Here is a 21,777-nt window from a genome sequence, read left to right on the forward strand (position 1 = left end):
AGTTCCAAGGAAAACAACCCTAGCCTATCCAATCTTTCCTCATAGCTGTAATTTTCAAGCCCTGGCAACAATCTTATAAATCTTCTCTGTACTCTCTCCAGGGCAATTATGTCCTTCCTGTAATGTAGCGACCAGAACGGCACACAAAATTCCAGCTGTGGCCTAACCAGCATTTTATACAGTTCCATAATTAAATCCCTACTTTTGTATTCTATACCTCGTCCAATAAAGGAAAGTATTTCATATGCTTTCTTTACCATCTTATCCACATGTCCTGCCACCTTTAGGGACTTGTGGACATGCACACCAAGTTCTCTCATTTCCTCTACCCCTCCCTATTTCCTCACATTTATTGTGTATAGCCTAGCTTTGTTTGCCCTCCCCAAATACATGAGCTCACACTTCCCTGGATTGCATTCCATCTGTCACTTTTCCACCCACTCAACCAAACCATTGATATAATTCTGAAGACAACAGCTATACTTTTCACTATCAACTACATGGCCAATTTTTGTGTCATCTGCAAATTTCGCAATCATGCCACCCACATTTAAGTCCATGTTATTAATATATACAACAAACAGCAAGGGGCCTAGAATATAAAAGCAAGGATGTGCTGCTGAGGCTTTATAAGGCTCTGGTCAGACCACATTTAGAATATTGTGAGCAATTTTGGGCCCCGTATCTCAGGAAGGATGTGTTGGCCCTGGAGAGGGTCCAGAGGAGGTTCACAAGAATGATCCCAGGAATGAAAGGCTTAACATATGAGGAATGTTTGAGGACTCTGGGTCTATACTTGTTGGAGTTTAGAAGGATGAGGGGGGATCTGATTGAAACTTACAGAATACTGAAAGGCCTGGATAGAGTGGACGTGGGGAGGATGTTTCCATTAGTAGGAGAGACTAGGACCCAAGGGCACAGCCTCAGAGTAAAGGGAAGACCTTTTAGAACAGAGATGAGGAAAAACTCCTTTAGCCAGAGAGTGGTGAATCTATAGAATTCATTGCCACGGAAGGCTGTGGAGGCCAGGTCATTGAGTGTATTTAAGACTGAGATAGATAGGTTCTTGATTGGTAAGGGGATCAAAGGTTACGGGAGAAGGCGGGAGAATGGGGTTGAGAAACTTATCAGCTATGATTGAATGGTGGAGCAGACTTGATGGGCCGAACGGCCTAATTTCTGCTCCTATGTCTTATGGTCTTATGGACCTAATACTGAGCCCCGTGGAATACCACAGGAAACTATTCTCTATTCGCAATAACATCCATCACCATTACCCTTCGTTTCCTGTCACTGAGCCAATTTTGGATCCAACTCGCCACATTCCCATGTATCCCATGGGCTTTTACTTTTCTGACCAGTCTGCCATGTGCAAATGCCTTACTAAAATCCATGTAGACAACTTCCACTACACTACCCTCACCAATGCTCCTTGTTACTTCCTCAAAAAATTTGATTAAATTAGTAAGACATGACCTTCCCCTAACAAAACCATGCTGACTATCCTTGATTAATCAGTTCCTTTCTAAATGACAGTTTATCCTACCTCTCAGGATTGATTCCAATAATTTGCCCACCACCAGAGTCAGGCTGACCGGCCTATAATTATTTGGTCTATCCCTCACACCCTTTTGAAATAATGGTACAATGCTCGCAGATCTCCAATCCTCTGGTACCTCGCCCGTGTCTAGTGAGAATTGGAAAATGATCCTCAGAGCATCCACTATTTCCTCCTTGGCTTCCTTTAACTGCCTGGGATACAATCCTTCTGGCCCTGGTGATTTATCCACCTTCAAGGATCTCTCAATCCCCCCAGTACTTCCTCTCTCACTATGTTTATTGTTACTAATACTTAACACTCCTTTTCTTCAACTAGAATATTTGCATCATCCCTCTCCTTAGTGAAGATAGAGACAAAGTACTCATTGAGAACCCTGCCCACATATTCAGCATCAGGTACAAGTTACCATGTACATCTCTGATAGGCCCTACCCTTTCCTTCGTTATTCTCTTGCTCTTAATGTACTGGTAAAACATCTTTGGGATTTCTTTGATTTTACCTGTCAATATTTTTTGATATCCTCTCTTTGCTTTCCTAATTACCTTTTTTATTTCACCCCTGTACTGTCTATACTCCTCTAGGCTTTCCACAGTATGAAGTTTTTGTGACTGTCATAAGCTTTCATTTTCTGCTTTATCTTACCTTCTATGCTTCTAGATAACCAGTGGGCTCTAGATTTGGCAGTACCACCCTTTTTCTTTGTGGGAACATGCGCCCATAGAATCTCATTTTTGAATGCCCCCCACTGGTCCGTCATTGATTTCCCTTCGAGTAGCTGTAACCAGTCCACTTTTGCCAGATCACCTCTCAGTTTCGTAAAATTTGTCTTTCCCCAATTTAGAACATGTATTCCTGTTCTATCGTTATCCTTTTCCATACTTAACTAAATCTAACTGTATTATGGTCACTATCTACAAAATGGTTACCCACTGCTACTTCAGCCACTTGCCCAACTTCATTTCCTAAGACTAAATCTAGAATTGCACTCCCTCTCGTTGGGCTTGTTATGTGCTGACTAAAAAGTTCTCGAGTGCAGTTCAAGAATTTTGTGCCCTCTGTGCCTATTACACTGTTCATATCCCAGTTGATATTAGGGCAGCTGAAGTCCCCAACTTTTATTGCCCTATTGTTTTTGCACTCAGAAATTTGCCTACATATTTGCTCTTCTATCTCCCTCTCGCTATTTGGGGGTCTATAGTACACTCCTGGTAGTGTATCTGCCCCTTTTTATTCCTGAGCTCAACCCATATAGCCTCACCTGATTATTCATTTAGTATATCATCCCTCCTCACAGCTGTAATTGATTCTTTAACCAAAAATACTACACCCCCACTTTTTTAAGCCCCATCTCTATCCTACCTGAAAACCCTATATCCAAGGATGTTGAGCTGCCGGTTTTGCCCCTCTTTAAGCCAAGTTTCCATTATAGCAATATCATCACGCTGACATATGTCTATCTGTGCCCTCAGCTCATTGGCCTTGCATTTAAATAAATACCTTATAACATTGCCAAATTCCTGTGCTGTAAACCTTTTAACCTTTGCTTCTTCTGTCTTTCAGAGTCATCCGCTAATTTTCTGTCTCCCGCTCCCTGCTCTGAATTTGTCCAATCTGAATCTGCCCTCAGGTTCCCATCCCCCTGCCACTATATAGTTGAGTTGTTAATAAAGACTTTCCGTTAATATAGTCAAGACTACGAACTCTACATCATGGTGTCCAAAGCAGGATTCTTCATTGGGCAGCAGATGAGTTTGCATATTCATAGATTTTTGTTCTCTCCTCTCTTGAAGGTGCTCACCATTTCCTCCTCTGGTACCTCACCCAAGTGGCCATATAGCATGTGCATCTAAACAAGGGAGCAGCAGGGAGTTATACTGTGGGGAAGATCGCAATTCCCCAGCCAAATGTTTGCAAATGAACAGGTAGCTGCAGGAACCAAATCTGATTTCTGTCTCAGTAGCATGGGGTTAGGGAAGCGTGGGGGGCATTGAGCCTGATAGAGAATCAAATCTGCATGAGGGGATTCACCTGAAACATTATTCTGCCCTTATCTATTTTCACACATGCTAATGGACCTCTTGTATATTGCCCACATTTTGCTTTTATTTATGGAGTTTGTTTATCTTCTTGAAGCAATGGTTTCAGTTCATTGTGTTATCTGATGGTGCCCTTGTCATCTTAGTGTACTTCAATCTATAAAAAGTTTGTCAGCTTCTAGCCTCTAATATTAATGCTATAAAAATAAAGCCAATGAATGTTATTTATGCAAATAAAAAACAGTAAGTGCTGGAAAAGCTTAGCGGGTCTGGCAGCATCCACGGAGAGAGTTAGCGTTTTAAGTCCAATATGACTCTTCTTCAGAATACATTCCTAGAGTCATGTTGGACTCGAAATGTTAATTCCATTTCTCTCTCCATACATGCTACCAGACCTGCTGAGCGTTTCCAGCACTTTTTGTTTTTATTTCAGATTTCCAGTGTCTGCAGTATTTTGCTTTTGTTATTGATACAAATCCTGGTTTTGAACACTTTTGTTTTTGCAGTCACATTTCTGTCCATTCAGCTTTTAAAAGACATCTCAATCTTTCTCCCCTCTTTTGATGCTGGAGTGTGGATCCACAGGCAGCTCTTCAGTGCATTCTGCATACATGCAGAGTTCTAAACTCCAAAGATTGCAACCATCAGGAAATTAGGCTGGGGCTCTTTTCTCTAGAAAACTAAAGGTCTTTAAAATTATGAAAGAGTTCGATAAGGTAGCTGTGGAGAAGATGTTTCCACTTGTGGGGAGTCCAAAACAAAGAGTTATAAAGTAGTCACTAATAAATCCAATAAGGAATTTAGGAGAAACTTCTTTACCCCGAGAGTGGTGAGAATGTAGAACTTGCTATTACAAGGTGTTGAAACCAACAATATAGATACATTTAAGGAGAAGCTGGATAACACATGAAAGAGAAAGGAATAGAAGAATAGGCTGAGCGGGCTTGGAGGAGGCTTGTGTGGAGCATAAACACCAGCGAAGACAAGTTGGGCTCTTTCTGTGCTATAAATTTTTCATTGTGTGAGCCTGCACAATAAGGGACCTAAATTCAACATTGTTGTGCCTGTTTTACAGGCAAAATTAGCAGTGAGAAAGCACATACTGGATTTGCACCTGGGCACTACTAAATTCAGCAGGGCTTTTTTTTATAAAACTGGCCACAGCCTACTAGATGTAGATCAAGAAAATGACCTATCACTTTCCCAACAGGAATGGGCAATAAATGTGGCCTTGCCCATCCCATGAGCATATAAAAGACAAAAAGGTACCTTGTCTGATTTTTCTTTCTCCACCCTAGCCTAGGAATCATCTGAAGCCATAATAGCACTGCTACTGTCCATCAACTGAATACATCCATAGCAAAGGAACTCAATATCATAAGCCTTAGTTGAGGCAAATAGCATATATGCATTTAAGGGAAAGCTAGATAAGCAAATGAGGGAGAAAGGAACAGAAGGATACGTCGATGGGGTGAGATGAAGAAGGGTGTGAGGACGCTTGTGTGGAGAATAAATACTGGCAAACACTTGCGCCGAATGGCCTATTTTTGTGCTCTAAATATTTTGTAATTAAAACGAATTAAACGTCTAATTCTAAGCCTTTTATAATTTTTAGGTTTTGTGTGTGGCAGTAAAAGTGATATTGGTTTCTACACAACTCACATCCATCGCTCACCAGCATGAGCCACAGAGCAATTTATAAACTCCACCAAACAGCAGCAAGAATCAAATGATCCCGGCATCATTGTTTGAAGCAACAAAGAAGATTGAAATATGATCCTGAATCATACCTGTTTGTATTGTCTGTGTTTTCATTAAAGCTGCAATCTAGCAGCTGGGGCTCCCCATTAACTTGCCTTGCACCACAGTATTGTGAGGGCAAACATGTGACATGTCTCCCTCCTTTAAAAAAGATGCCTGCATTTAGCAACAGGTAAGAGATTTAAATGGATATAGATCCACAAATGTATTTGTTCAAAGAAATAGGTGCTTTCTGTCAGCTTTAAATTTTATGCAGCAGATTATGGGTAGAGATCTCAGCTGGATTCAATAGTTATTTCAATCGTCCCAACTTGCTTTCATGGCATATTTGAAAAGATCATTCAAAAATAACACAAGCTCAGTTTAATCTTATTGTCATGCTTATTTGAAACTCCACTGATCTGCTCGGCCAGGCTTTAGGAACCTCACTTGCGGACATATGCTGCACCCTTGTTTAAGTGCTTTTAAGCAAATGCACACACAATGGCTGGAATTTTCCAGCCCCCCCACGGTGTGTTGCCCTGCGGCGGGGCCGGTGGGCAATTGGAATCTCCATCCGCATCAGCGGGACCAGAAGATCCCGCCGGCGTGAGGAGATGGAAAATTCCACAAAATGTCTTGTCTTCTTTATGTCATTTCTCTATTAATATTGCAAAGGTCTCCAATAAGCACATGGGTCAAATTAACTAAAAGGGCAGCTGGCTAAGATGGCTAATACTGCTTCTCAGTGCCTTTTTTGCACCTCTGCAAAATACAAGGAAAAAAGCCTGCCAGATAGGTGATCATTCTATTATCTGTGGCATCCAACCAATGCCTGTTTGTCTCAGAATCTTATATCACTGCTGCAGTCATTGTTCCTCTGTATGTTCCCCACTTGTCCCCCCAAACATGTTCTTCCTCTTCCATGCAGCCACACGGTGTTGAAATTAAAACTCACTGCTCCTTTAACACAGGATCTTAAAGGCACAGAAGGAGGCCATTCAGCCCATCATGTCTGCACCGGCTCTCCAAATGAGCATTATGACCTTGTGCCATTGCCCTGCCTTTTCCCCGTACCCTTGCACATTGTTTCTATTCAAATAATCGTCTAATATCCTCTTGAATGCCTCGATTGAGCCTGCCTCCACCACATTCGCAGGCAGTGCATTCCAGACCCGAACCCATCGTGTGTTTACTGGGCTCTGGAAACCCCTTATCTCCCTCAGTCTTTCCATCCTCCATCTGTATACTTTAAAACCCCAAGCTGGCTATTATCTAACCACTGCTTCTTCTTTTGATCTCTTTTCAACTTGATGGTACCCAGCACTACAGGCTTTGACCCTTTTCCTTAGAGCAAAGAATGCTAAGAGGAGATTTGATAGAGGTGTTTAAAATCATGCAAGGTTTAGACAGAGTAAATAGAGAGATGCTGGGTGGAATCTTCTGGTCTCGTTAACAGTGACAAGCTTGGCGGGTGGGGGAACTTGATTTGGCGTAAGGACGGCAACTTCCTGCCTGCCCCCACTGTGAGAATCGGCAAGCTTCTCATGAATGTAGATTTAATGAGCTGAAAAGCACAAGATCGCACGTGGTCAGCCATCCCGCTGCCCAGTGGAAATCACTCCCACTTCTGCATCTGCCACTTAGAATCCAGATTGGAAGATTCTGGCCATTATTTCCAATGGCTGAAAAGTCAATAAGCAGAGGCACAGGTTTAATTAAAAAACCAGAGACGACATGAGGAAAAATCTTTATATGCAATGGTTAGGATTTGCCTGATAGTGTGAAGGACACGGATTCAGTATTAGCTTTCAAAAGGGATTTGGATAAATGCTTGAGGGAGAAAAGAAATCACAGGGATACGGGAAAGAATGGGGGAGTATGAGTAACTGAATTGGCTCTGAAAGAGCTGGCGCAGACTTGTGGAGCTGAATGGCTTCCTTCTATGCTGTACTACTCTGGTTCTTCTTAAGCTTCTTGAAAAGCTATGATAGCACCTTGTATTTAGAAAATGCTTTTAACAAAGAAAATGTCCCAAGGCACTTCACAATGAAGAAATAGAGGCCAAGCAGGAATAGCAGTAATTGTTCAAAGTGTGGTTGAAGTAACTTAGATTTTGTTTAAGTTTTTGAAGTTGGGAGAGAAATAGAAAGGTCAAAGGGTTGTGGAACAAGTTCCAAAGAATGAAAAGAAGATGGCTAAAGACTCTGTGATCAGTGTTGGAGTGGAGGTGAATGCAATGACGTCCAGAGTCAAAGGACCAAAGAACACACAAAGGGATTTAGTCCAAGAGGAGGTTACAGAAGTAAAGTAGGGTTAGATTATGGAGGGAATTGAAAATCAGCACAAGGATTTGGGGGAAACAGGGAAGTTCAGTAAGGATTGGGCAGTTTTGAATGAGTTGGAATTTGTGTAAGATGGAGTTTTGCACTGAAGAAAGTGGTGGAGAAAATGAATCTGAATAAGGGTTTCAGTGGTAGCGGAATGAGGTAATGGCAGAGGTGGGCAATGTTGTCAAGGTAGAAATAGCAGTATTGGTGATAGATAGGATATAGGATGCGAAACTGAACTCAGAGTTGAACAAGATACTGAGACTATCCTACTATCAGTTGGGAGAATAACTGTGGAGGGTTAATGAAATCCGTTTGAGTAGAGGCAGGGTGCAACGCTTTTGATTGGTTCAATAATCAAATGGGTTTTTACTCGAAAGTCTGGATAAGAATGAAAACAAATAATTAACTACCAGCAGTATCAACTGGTTAACAAATAGAGCATACTCGGTGGAAAATGATAGAATCTATTCCATAAGCATTGTGTTTAAAGCTCTAGTTTGCCATTATTAGGAAGATGAACTGAAGCAAAATTAAATAAAGGGAAGAGCGGGAGTATGACATTGAGATAGAGGATCAGCCATGATCATATTGAATGGCGGAGCAGGCTCAAAAGACTGAATGACCTACACTTGCTCTTATTTTCTATGTTTCTATGTTTCCCAAGCACAAAAAAAGTGTGTTGATCCTTCGTGCATCAGGTAAATTGCTATTTATCATAGGGCTGTTGTCACTGGAACAGGGAAGGGGAAGGGGAATCTAATAACATTTTCAAAATTCTGAAAGGATTTCAAGGATTATTTTCACTGGGGAGAAAGCTGATATCAAGAAGGGCAAAGACTCAGAAGCCTCACTAGAACATGAAATGGGAACTCAGTCATCTCTGGTAAAGCTCAGATTGTTTTGTCACAGGTGGCTACTAAGGCAGAGATTATAACATGATTTAGAAGAGAATTAGATCATATTATTTGGTTGACCTCAGGGAGGGTGAGATAGTGGAGCTAAGACCGAACATCAGCCATGATCTTATTGAATAAGAGAGCAAGATTGCATGGCTTACTCCTGTTCCTATTTCTTATATTACTATGGATAAGTATTTGAAAGAGGTGAAAATCAAAAGATATGGAGAAAGGGCAGGGAAATAGGATTAAAGTGAACTGCTATTGCTGAAGAGTTAGCATTGGGACACACAGGATAGGCTGAATGGCTTCATCCTGTGCTGTTAATTCTACAATTACCTCTCTCTACAGAAGTGGGTGGTTACCATCTTAGAAATATCATTTGTTCCCACATGGGGTGCTTACGGGCAATAACGCAAACCAACACTGTCCCAAAACAAGGAAAGCAAGACATCAAATTGCCAAATCTTGAACCTAACCACTCCCCAGGGTCAACTAAATAACATGATTCGCAAAATGTGTAACACATTCCTAACAGACCAGCTGACTCAATGGTCCATGGCATGTTCAGGTAAACATGACACTTAGTAATTGCGAAAATAGACTTGTCTTAGCCACTGGTACAAAATATTTGTTCATTCACAGGATGTGCCCATGCCTAACTGCTCTTGAGAAGATGGTGGTGGTGAACCACCTTCTTAAGCTGCTCCAGTCCATTGTAGCAGTTTTTATACAACTGAATGGCTTGCTAGATTATTTCAAAAGGGCAGTTAAATGTCAACCATGTTGCTGTGGGTCTGAGGTAAGGACAGAAGGTTTCCTTCCTTAAAAGGACATTAGTGATGCAAAGAAAGGTTTAATGGACTGGCTATGAGTTCAGAGCACTGTAGGTTATGCAGAAACCAGGTGGGTGTGATACTTGCTAATTACATCAATACATGTTAATTGCAGTAATACTGCTGAATTGAACAGAACAATTTGAATAGAACTGTTAATCGCAGCAAACTGGTTGAAATCAGTGGAGGCTGATTGAAACCAGGTAGGTAATCATAGTGGAAAAGGAACTTCAGTCACTAGAAGGGTTTAAAATTGATAAGGAGGAGGTATTGGATAAGCTGTCGGTACTTAAAGTTGATTAGGCACCGGGACCGGATGAGATGCATCCAAGAATATTGAAGGAAGTGAGAAGGAAATTGCAAAGAAATTCCAGTGCAGCAATAATCTTTCAATGTTCCCTAGATTTGGAGGAAGTGCCAGAGGACTGGAGAATTGCAAACATTACGCCCTTGTTCAAAAAAATTGTAAAGATCTGCCCTGCAATTACAGACCAATCAGTTTAACTTCGGTGGTGGGGAAACTTCTAGAAACAATTATTCGGGATAGAATTAATAGTCAGATGGAAAAATGCCGAATGATTCGGGAGAGTCAGCATGGATTTGCTAAAGAAAAATCGTGTCTAACTAACTTGCTGGAATTTTTTGAACAGGTAACAGAGATGGTTGATGAGGGCAAGGTCGTTGATGTGGTGTATATGGACTTCCAAAAGGCATTTGATACAGTGCCACATAACAGACATGTGAGGAAAATTATAGGTCATGGAATAAAAGGGACGGTAGCAATGTGGATACAAAATTGGCTGAGGGATAGGAAACAGAATAATGGTTGATGGGTGTTTTTTGGGCTGGAAGTAGGTTTGCAGTGGAGTTCCCCAGGGGTCAGTATTGGGACCCTTGCTTTCTCTGATATGTATAAATGATCTAGATCTTGGTGTGCAGGGGAAAAGTTTGCAGATGACACAAAACTTGGGTAAACTGTGAGGAGGACAGTGTAGAACTTCAAAAGGACATTGATACATTGGTGGAGTGGGCAGATAGGTGGCAGATGAAGTTCAATGCAGAAAAGTGTGAGGTGATACATTTTGGTACAAAGAACATGGAAAGACAGTATAAAATAAAGGATACTATTCTAAAGGGTGTGCAGGAGCAGAGAGACCTGGGTGTATATTTACATAAGTCATTAAAGGTGGCAGGACAGGTAGAGAGAGCTGTTTCTAAAGTATACAGCATTCTAGGCTTCATTAATAGGGGCATAGAGTATAAGAGCAGGGAGGTTTTGATGAACTTATATAAGACACTGGTTAGACCTCAGCTGGAGTATTGTGCACAGTTCTGGGCACCACAGCATAGGAAGGATGTGAATGGATTGGAGAGAGTGCAGAAGAGGTTCACGAGAATGGTTCCAGGGATGAGACAATTCAGTTATGAGGAAAGCTGGAGAAGTTGGGACTGTTTTCCATGGAGAGAAGAAGGCTAAGAGGAGACTTGATAGAAGTTTTCAAAATCATGAGGGGTCTGGACAGTGTAGGTAGGGAGAAACAGTTCCCGCTTGTAAACGGATCAAGAACCAGAGGGCACAGTTTTAAAATGTTTTGCAAAAGAAGCAAATGGGGGGGTGAGAAAAACTTTTTCACACAGTGAGTAGTTTGGGTTTGGAATGCACTGCCTAGAAGTGCGGTGGAGGCAGGTTCGATTGAGGCATTCAAGAGGGCATTGGATGATTATTTAAACAGAAACAACGTGCAGGGTTATGGGGAAAAGACAGGAGATTGGCACTAAGTTAAAATGTTCAGAGAGCCGGTGCAGACACAATGGGCCGAAGAGCCTCCTTCTGCACCGTGACTCGTGCAGAAGTCCTTCTTTGGCTAAGCCATTGGAAGACAACTTGAGAATATGCTAACCAACCAACAGCCGATCATGCACCCAACTAATCAATCCGTATCCAGAAGAGGATTGTGCATGAGCACTTTCAAAAATATATCCTCTATGTAAACCCCCAAGAAGTTCCACACAGGAGCACTCAAGAAAGAAGACAAACAATACGCATCAACAGGAAGAGTCGCAGTGAACCAAGCAGGAAGATCTCAGTCAAAGATCATTCCTAAACAACCTATAGTCATCACAGATCGACCACCTGAGGGGTAACTTTCTGATTTAATTGAAACTGTTTTGTTTCAAGTTCTCGGCAAAGGTGTTGGATCTAGTGTGAGATTGCGTCAATCGTAATTCTCAGTCACCAAACTTAAGGAAAAGGCAAAATTACCTACAATGAACCAGAGATGGCAGTGGCCTACTGGTAATGTCACTGAACCAGTAATCCCAAGGCCCAGGCTAAAGCTCTGGGGAAATCTGTACCTTGCTTGTCCTGCTTTCTACCCTTAATTAGCACATTCCTTAGATAATATCACCACCTTCAACACCTCTTTGTCCTTTTGTCTATGACATCTTTTGGCTATCTCCATCTATCACTGGCCTCTATCCAGCTCTACTCCCCCCCCCCCCCACCCCCGGCCTCCCCCCCTTAAACCAGCTTATATTTCACCTCTCTTCTATTTTTACTTAGCTCTGTTGAAGAGTCATACGGACTCGAGATGTTAACTGTGCTCCTCTCCGCAGATGCTGCCAGACCTGCTGAGTTTTTCCTTGTATCTTTATTTTTGTTTTTGTTTTTAATGTTCTGGGGACATGGGCTTAAATTCCAACTGAATTCAATCAATAAAAGTCTTGAATTTAAACAAAGCTAGTCTCAGTTATAGTGATTGTTGTAAAGATACTAATGCCCTTTCGGGAAGGAAATCTGCTATCCTTACCTGGTGAGGCATACATCTGACTCCAGATCCACAGCAATGTGGTTGACTCTTAAATGCTCTCTGAAATGGTCTAGCAAGCCACTCAGTTGCATCAAATCGTTATGAATCCTTAAAAAAGGAATGAAATCGGACAGATCATCCGGCATCAACCTGGGCACCAGAAATGACAATGGCACACCAAGCCATCTCAATCCTGCAAAGGCCTCCTGACATCCCAAATTTGGGAGGGCTGTCCCCCAGACTAGTCAAGCAACGACCTGACATAGTCATACTCATGGAATCATACCTCACAGACAATGTCCCTGACGCCACCACCACCATCCCTGGGTCTGTCCTGTCGGTGGTGGCGGCAGTGCTATTCAGGCAGGAGGGAGTTGTCATGGAAGTCCTCAACATCGACTCCGGACCTCATGAAGTCTCATGGCATCAGGTCAAACATGGGCAAGGAAACCTCCTGATGCTTACCACTTAACGTGCCCCCGTCAGCTGATGAATCAGTACTCTTCCATGTTGAACACCACTTGGAAGAAGCACAGAGGGTGGCAATTTACTCTGGTGATGGACATTGAAGAGTGGCTCGGTAGCACCACTACTGACCAAGCTGGCTGAGTTCTAAATGACTTAGCTGCTAGACTGGATTTCGTCAGGTGGTGAGGGAGCCAACAAGGGGAAATAAATCTACTTGACCTCGCCCTCACCAATCTACCTGTCACAGATGCATCTGTCCATGACAGTACTGGTAGGAGTAACCATTGCACAGTCCTTGTGGAGTGCCATCTTCACATTGAGGATACATTCCATCGTATTGTGTGGCACTACCACTGTGCTAAATGGGATATTTTTTGAAGAGATCTAGCAACTCAAGAATGGGCATCCATGAGGCGCTGTGGGCCATCAGCAGCAGCAGTTTTGTATACAACCACAATCTGTAACCCCATGGCCTGGCATATCCCCCACTCTACCAATACCATCAAGCTGGGGGATCAACCCTGGTTCAATGAAGAGTGCAGGAGGGCATGCCAGGATGAGCACCAGGCATATCTAAAAATGAGGAATCAATCTGGTGAAGCTACAACACAGGACTACTTGCATGCCAAATAGTGTAAGCAGCATGCAACAGCAAGAGCTAAGTGATCCCACAACTAATGGATCAGATCGAAGCTCTGCAGTCCTGCCACATCCAGTCATGAATGGTGGTGGACAATTAAACAACTAACTGGAGGAGGAGGCTCCACAAATATTCCCATCGTCAATGATGGGAGAGTCAAGCACATAAGTGCAATAAGAGAAGGCTTAAGCATTTGCAACCATCTTCAGTAAGAAGTGCTGAGTAGATGATCCATCTGGACTTCCTCCTGAGGCTCCCAGCATCACAGATACCAGTCTTCAGCCAATTCGATTCACTCCACATGATATCAAGAAATGGTTGAAGGCACTGGATACTGCTACGGCTATGGGCCCTGACAGCATTCCACCAACAGTACTGAAGACTTGTGCTCCAGAACTAGTTAAGCTGTTCCAGACAGTTACAACACTGGCATCTCCCCAACAATGTGGAAAATTGCCCAGATATGGCCTGTACTTAAAAAGTAGGATAAATCCAATCTGATCAATTACCACCCCATAAGTCTACTCTCAATCATCAGTAGTTACCATTGATCAGACACTGAACTGGACCAGCCATACGGAGGGGAGACAGTGGCATTGTGGTAATGTCACTGGACTAGTAATCCAGAGGCCCAGGCTAATGCTCTGGGAACATGGGTTCAAATCCCACCATGACAGCTGGTGGAATTTGAATTTAATTAATATATCTGGAATAAAACTAGTATCAGTAATGGTGACCATGAAACGACAATTGATTGTCGTAAAAACTCATCTGGTTTACTAATGCCTTTTAGGGAAATAAATCTGCCATCATGTGACTCCAGACCCACAGCAATGGGGTTGACTCTTAACTGCCCCCTAAAATGGCCTAGCAAGCCACTCAGTTCAAGGGCAATTAGGGACGGACAACAAATGTTGGCCTTGCTAAAGATGTCAACATCCCATGAAAGAAAAGAAATATATAAAAACTGTGGTTACAAGAGTAGGTCAGAGATTGAGTAACTCACCTCCTGACTTCCCAAAGTCTGTCCACGATCACAAGGCACAAGTCAGGAGTGTGATGGAATACTCTCCACTTGCCTGGATGAGCGCAACTCCAACAAAGCTCAAGAAGCCCAACACCATCCAGGACAAAGCAGCCACCCCATCCACCACCTTCAACATTCACTCCCTCCACCACTGACACACAGTGGCAGCGGTGTGTAAAATCTACAAGATGAACTGCAGCAACACACCAAGGTTCCTTCAACAGCACCTTCCAAACCTGCAACCTCTACCACCTAGAAGTACAAGGGCAGCAGATGCATGGAATACCACCACTTGCAAGTTTCCCCTCCAAGCCACACACCATCCTCACTTAGAACTATATTGCCATTCTTTCACTGGGTCAAAATCCTGGAACTCCCTTCCCAGCAGCACTGTGGGTGTGAATCTCCAGATACCTCAGTCCAACATTCTGGAACACCCTACCTTTTCCTCTCTGCCTCTCTCAACCTTTAAACAATTCTCAGTATTAAATTCTCAGCCAAGCTTCTTAACCTCTCCCTTCCTGGCCTAATTCCACGCCTACCTCAGCTAATCTGCTGCTGAAACTCTCCAACGTTCTCCTGGGTGGCCTCATATCTTCCATCTTACATAAACTTGAACTCATCCAAAACTCTTTGCCATATCAGAACTTGCACTAAATCTCACTTACATATCATCACTGTGCTATATTGGACTAACGTTGGCTCCTGGTCTAGCAATACCTCAATTTTAAAAGTCTTGTTTTTAAATTTCTCCTGGCCTTCCTATTTCTGTAGCCTTCTTCAGCCCCACAAGCCTTCATTGCCAAGGCTCCAGGCTCTGGAATTCTCTTCCTAAACCTCCCCACCTATCCACTTCTCTCTCCTTCTTTAAGATGCTACTTAAAACCTACCTCTTTAACTGAACTTTTGGTCATTTATCCTAACATCTCCTTATGTAGCTCAGTTTCAAATGTTGTCTGATAACACTCCTGTGAAGTGCCTTGCGTTGTTTTACTACGTTAAATGCACTGTTTGTTTTAAGTTGCTCCTTACGCATTTCTTGCTTCCTACTTTACATTAAAACTGCTGCTTGGTGGTTTAATAATTGGAGGAGAAAAATAAAATAGCACGTCTAGGCTCAGATTGTTTCAACTAATTTCACTTAGAAATCTCGAATCGTCACTCAACTGAAACAAGACTGATTGCACCATTTCCTTCTCTAACTCATTCTTTCCCATGAGATCAAAACTATGGAATTCTTTTCCTCTGTTAGCCTGCTTTTCCTTCTCCAAGTTGTGTATCTTTAAAACTATCATTAATTGATCTCTCCTGCCCTTTTCAGAATTAGTGTTGGCCTATACTACAGACCTTGAACCTTCACTGAGGTGCTTCTTAAACTACACTATCTAGCCTATGAAGGGAATTTTTTACAAAGGCAGCTGTACAGTATGCCAGAAAATGTTACTGATTATTCCACAGGGACATTGTTCAGAATTTCAGCCCAGGGGAAAATAAAACCACATCTGGCTTTGAATTGCTGCATTTCTGCTTCCTTAAGTATCTTCCGTGTGTGTGAATCATATATGCACCAAGGAAGGATGCAATTCTGCACCTTTTATCTCGACCATATTCTTCAGTTCAGCTTTAGTTTGGGTGGAAAGCAGATTTCTTCCACAAAGTACCTCACATGAACTGAGTCCATTAGAGCACAATATTATTTTAATTGCCCGAACAGCATATTTTTCATTCTATGCTTTCGCTTTCTTGATATTCAATCTATGGTTCAAGTACATACTATTCCTCTGCCATCATTGTGGTCCACTGCCAGAATTAACTTTATTTAAATTCTTTGCCACCCTCAGTCTTCCCTGCCACTAAGAAGTTACAAGATTTTAAAACTTGATTTTAACTCTGGTTAAGCAGGGGGAAGAGGCGAGTACAAAATGCTCCTATGGGGAATATTTGCTATGTTAAATTCTGGGTCTCGCGAACATATCATCAGTCCTTCTTGTCTGGAAGAGGTCCCTGGAAAATTGAGCAACCATGGTACTTGTGGAAAAGGGGTTTCTTGGAGGGTCTTGTGGGAGGAATTCCAGGAAATCAACAGAGTGAAACAGCGAAAGAGGGTTTTCTGACTACACTTGTGATTATTTTTTTAAAAAGTGATTAACTTGAAATTTGATCCAGACATGAAGCAAGGGAAGCCAGTTGGCTTTTCCAGTTAACTCAGCAGACTGGGGATTGAAGAACAGACTCACTCCCAAGGTTGGTAAGCAGTTGTGCAAAACTTACTCTCGAGATGTGGATAACACTGGCAAGACACATCTATTGCCCACGTATTGTGAAGGGGTGATGCACACCAAATTTCCTTCTTTGCTATTTGAATGCAAGTGTTAACCTGTTCATTTTAGAACAACAGGGCAGAGATTTGGACAAGTGGCTTACATTTTGATTTGATAATAGTTATGGCTGTAATTTCTCTGCTACGATATATTAAAGAGGATGAACATATCGCTGGATTCAAGGGTTTTGTTTTCTTCCAGCTCACCTGTAACTTTTTAATTGAGAAACCGTAGTGAAGGGTCGAAATATAAAGTGCTGGATGTCACTAAGATTGAAATAAATAAAAGATCAGAGAGGATGAGTTTCTCCTCATCACTGCGTGTTTGATCGCTGATGTTTCCACTTGTCGCAAACAAATGCGGTAAAAAATATGCTTACAATTTCACAGGAAATAACAACCAGAGAAAATCTTCCAGTGTTTCCTTATGAAGTTGGACCATTAGCTTCACAGATACACCATCTTGTATTTATATAGGGCGTTTCATGTAATAAAATGTCCCAAGGTGTTTCACAGGACTGTTATAAAGCAAACTTTGACACTGAGCCACATGTTTAGACAATATTTGGGCATACGACTAAAAGTTTACTCAATGAGATATATATAGAGCCTCTTAAAGAAGTAAAGGGAGGTAGAGTGCAGGATGGATTCATGGGGGAATTCCAGAGTATAAGGCCATGGCAGTTGAAGGCATGGCTGCCATTGGCGCAGTGATTAATATCAGAGATGCTCAAGAGACCAGAATTAGAGGAGCGCAGATAAGGTAAATAAGGACGTAGTGATTAGGTGATGCCATATGTTAGTTTTGAAACTATAAAGATTGTAAGAGGAAAGGAAGACTTGAGGGAGGCGAGGAGCTCTGCAGTTTTGAGATACTTGGGAGGAACCTTGTAGATTTGAAGTGGATTCAATAAGTTCCAACTTCAATACAGTGGGCATTTGGGAGGTGGAAGAGCACACACTGAGGAGTTGGGGGGCGGGAGTGGTACAAGAAAGGAGTGCTAGCTATAGAGATAGCAATAAAACATAAACAAGAAAGGCTACAATGGAGATGGGGCATGATGGGGGAGGGTGTTAGATGTGCAGTTATGTTTGCTTTACATTATTAGTTATTTCTGCTTGGCCTGAAGGCAAAAAAACTGAGTGTTAGTAGAACAGTTATGAAAAATGGGGAAAGCGATCTTTTTGAAAGATTTGTGTAGAAGTGTGAAAATGTCTAATTTTCCAGACCAATGCCACAGATTGTTCAATGAAAGGGTCCATGGAGACTGCCACCTACTGGCAAATCTGCAGAGCATACAAAAAGAGAAGATTCAGCACTGCAGTAACCAGATTCCACAATGACTTTGCATGAAAGCATTTAGGTTATACCATTGCAGAATCATTAAAACATTAGTTTAGAAAAGAATATGTTAAACGATTTATGTTTTCAATTACCATATTCTAGTTACAGTATAATTATATTTAATTACATTATTAAGCTGTATGAATTCTCTGTAGTTATGTACTCCAGCACTGTGTGGGGAATGTAGTATGTAGAGACCCAACAGCGTGTTATATACATAACAACTTGTTAATGAGCTCAGACAGTCACTGCGCAATAGCAAAGATCGAATAGTTCATGATGGATCAGGAGACAGAAAGGCAGGGGAAGAATCTTAAGGGCAAAATACTGCGGATGCTGGAAATCTGAAACAAAAACAAAAAATGCTGGAAAAACTCAGCAGGTCTGACATCATTTATGGAGAAAAAGACAGAGTTAACATCATACAGACTCGAAACGTTAACTCTGTCTTTCTCTCCACAGGGGATGAATCTTGTTGGGGCTTGCTTTTCCTCATATTACAGAGTAGCATCAGTTACCTCCACATCCCAATCAGGAAGAAATTAAAAAAAACCTTAAAATAATTCCACAGCCCAATGGCTGTCCAACAGAAGTGAAGACAGAAACTAGGGTTGAGCAAAACATAAAAGTTATTTCAAATTCCAATCAGCACCCATTGCAGTTAAATGCAATTCTAGCTGAGGATCTAGCTTCTGTTACAAACAGGGGGATCCAATCCAATTCAGGCAATTGGTTATTACCAGGTTTTTTTTTTGTTTCCATGTTCTAGTGCAGAACCTACACATTAAGACATTATGGTGATGCAGGATCTATATTTCAGCAGACATCACAGTTAGAGGAGGCAGCTTAAGTTCTTGCGTAGTCTAGTTGTGGGTTCAAATTTTTAAAATGCATATCTGATTTTTGAAGCATGTTTCTTCAGACTCCTTGAGTATTTGACCATTAATAATGTGGGAGTTTAAATTATGCTTTCTTTCCTAACAAAAAATCTGGATGAAGGACCAGGGTTCTCAGTGCAGCAACACCATCAAGAATGAAATGAATTGGAAGAAAGATAAGTCAGGTAGTAGTGATCTGGTGATGACAAACTTGAATTTAAAATGGCTAGAGGTTGTAGAAGGAAAATTAAGGAGATTACAAAGTATTTACAGCACAAAAACAGCCATTAGACCCTACAGGTCCATGCTGGTGTTTATCCTCCACAAAAGTCTCCTCCATTCATTCCTCTTTATCTAACTCCACCAATGTATCCCATTACTTTCTCCTTTGTATACTTATCTAGCTTTCCCTTGAATCTATCCCTATCCACCTCGACTACTCCCTGTGGTAACAAGTTCTATATTCTAACCATCCTCAGGGTAAAGAAGTTTCTTCCGAATTCCCTACTGGATTTATTAGTGACTAGTTTTGAGGTCCTATTATTTGGTTACACTAAACTTTAATGGCATGTTAGTTCCAAAGTTTGCCTCAGCATAATTCGAACAGATTTATAAACTGCATCTAGTGACATAGTAAACAAAACCATTTCATAACTGACCGATATCAAACCACACAAAACAATAAGGCTGAAGACTGAATTATGTCCAACTCCTTTGGGATAATTTTCAACATTGCTGCCCAAGTGATAATGGTGGAATGGATCACCCACCCTTTATACATTTATTTTTTTAAGTCACAGATTGCAACTCTTTCGAGTACAATCACAGTTCTTGGTTTCCGGGAGTGGGACATGAATCCACAACCCTCTGATTCAAAGGCGAGAGTGCTATGAACTGAGCCACAGCTGACACCTCCCACCCACCCTTTATACATCCCAGCCAATTACCATTCCATTCATTGGAAGCAGGCGGTTGGGTGATTCACCTCGTTAGGTTACTGCCTAGAAGATGAAATTACCACATCCCCCCAGCCTCGTTGCAGTGATTGCTTTCCCTGTACCATGGCAACAGCTTTAATGTAACAACCTTTAATGTAGCAAGACATCCCAAGGTGCTTCACAGGAACACTATCAAGCAACAGTTCAACATCGAGCCAGATGAGATGTTAAGAGAAGTGATCAAAAGTGTGGACATAGGTTTTAAGGAGCATCTTAAAGCAGGTGAGAGATGTAGAAAGACAGAGAAATTTATTTAGGGAATTTCAGAGCCTGAGTCCCAGAGTGCTGAAGGCATGTCCACCAACAGTAGAGTGATGAAAATAGGGAACGCAGAAGAGGCCAAAACTGGAGCAGCCAATTATAAAACACCATTTGCTCCCTGAGCCAACAGTATCTAATTCAGCACTACAATTGAATCTAAAACCTTCTGATCTGTGTGGTTAATGGTTCACTGTGTAGGCCATTTACCCACCATTGCGGGAGCTCAGCAAACAACTTCAGATTATAGAGCAGAGCTTTGGGCTGATGAAATTCACATCTAAATACTTCTTGCCTTCTGTGTATTCGACTGTTATGCAGGTGTTAGCCCACTTAAAGTTGATTAAGCTCTATCGTCATTTCTCAACAAGTGAAATCACTATCATCAATTGCCCTGGAATGCAGCCATACTGATTGTCTACCCGAGAGCAGATAAAACAGCAAAAACCATCCCCACGGATAGTTAAAACTTTGTAAATAGAAACAACATAGAGAGTGATTTGAAGTCTTTAATATTAGAATTCAGGTACTAGCTGTAAACGATCTTCCTTCTTATGGTTTACGATATCAATCAAATCCTTCAACTTTCCTCTCCATACCCCAAACTAAATGTAGCAGCTCTACACTTAATTGTAGCAGCTCTACACTTAAATGTAGCAGCTCTACACTCTATTCGAGCCTGAGCCAGCACCAGATCTGGGAATAACTTTGTAATCAATCTCACTTATCTATTATTCTCCATTTAATTTGAATTAGTTGTATTTTTTGGGGGGAAAAGTAAGCCATTTTCCATTCAGTTAAATTGCTCTTCTGGATCAAGAGTCACAATAATAATTATAGACCAGTTACAATGAATCTTTATATGAGTATTGAGCTAACTTATCGCAGTCAAATATAAACGTAGAGGGGCACTAATAAAATGCAATTGAATTAATTAAAATAATACTTAGGATATTAATGTACATCCCACATGGCAAAAGCCAGCCCTTTGAGTTTGCAATTAGTTCACTGACCTGAGAAGATGGATTAGCTCATTTGGTGAATTTTATAGCTGATATGTTCGCAATGCTTCACATTATTTTTTTGTAATCTCTTTTTTTATCGTCACCCAGGGACCTGAATCTTTATTAGTCAGTCTGATATATGAACTTCAATTTGTGTCCATCTCACCTGCTGCTCCATTGTATGTGGATGTATGAAGGTCACCAGGTCAATTGAGAAGAAACCTATCACTCCTCTGGATTTACAGGCCTCAGCAATCTTTACACACACCGAGTGCAAGTTGCCCGGATCCACGGAGCACTGTGGCACAGTGGTCCCCCAACATTCCAGAAGGCTTTTGGAATGGATCTGGTCCCCACAAGAAACCATTGATACCTCCCCTGTTGGCTCTATGAGCATGTCGACGGTGAGGTTGGTAATACTGTCTGAAGGAGGGTACCCCTCCACCACACCACCTAGGAGAAGAGGTGGAAATCAGTCAGCACATGATGGAGCAAGAATTACTCAAAAAATTAACACTTCAGATTATCCACTCAACAGATATTAAGGCAAACAAATATGACAAGATTAATAATATTATTATGTAGTTAACATATATATTCCTTCATAAATAAAATTCTAAATGGTTC

General features: G+C 41.6%; 1 protein-coding gene across 2 annotated transcripts in view; it reads right to left on the minus strand.

Moving 5' to 3' along the window:
• Positions 1 to 21,777, minus strand: part of iqch (IQ motif containing H) — a 148,116-nt gene that overhangs the window by 16,044 nt on the left and 110,295 nt on the right. For both annotated transcript variants that reach the window (XM_078530083.1, XM_078530082.1), the window contains one exon: positions 21,317 to 21,603. In XM_078530083.1, coding sequence (XP_078386209.1) covers positions 21,317 to 21,603 — 287 coding nt within the window. The remainder of the gene's footprint in view (positions 1 to 21,316; positions 21,604 to 21,777) is intronic.

This window comes from Cetorhinus maximus, chromosome 26 (assembly GCF_964194155.1).
Source record: "Cetorhinus maximus chromosome 26, sCetMax3.hap1.1, whole genome shotgun sequence".
NCBI classification, from domain to species: Eukaryota; Metazoa; Chordata; class Chondrichthyes; order Lamniformes; family Cetorhinidae; genus Cetorhinus; species Cetorhinus maximus.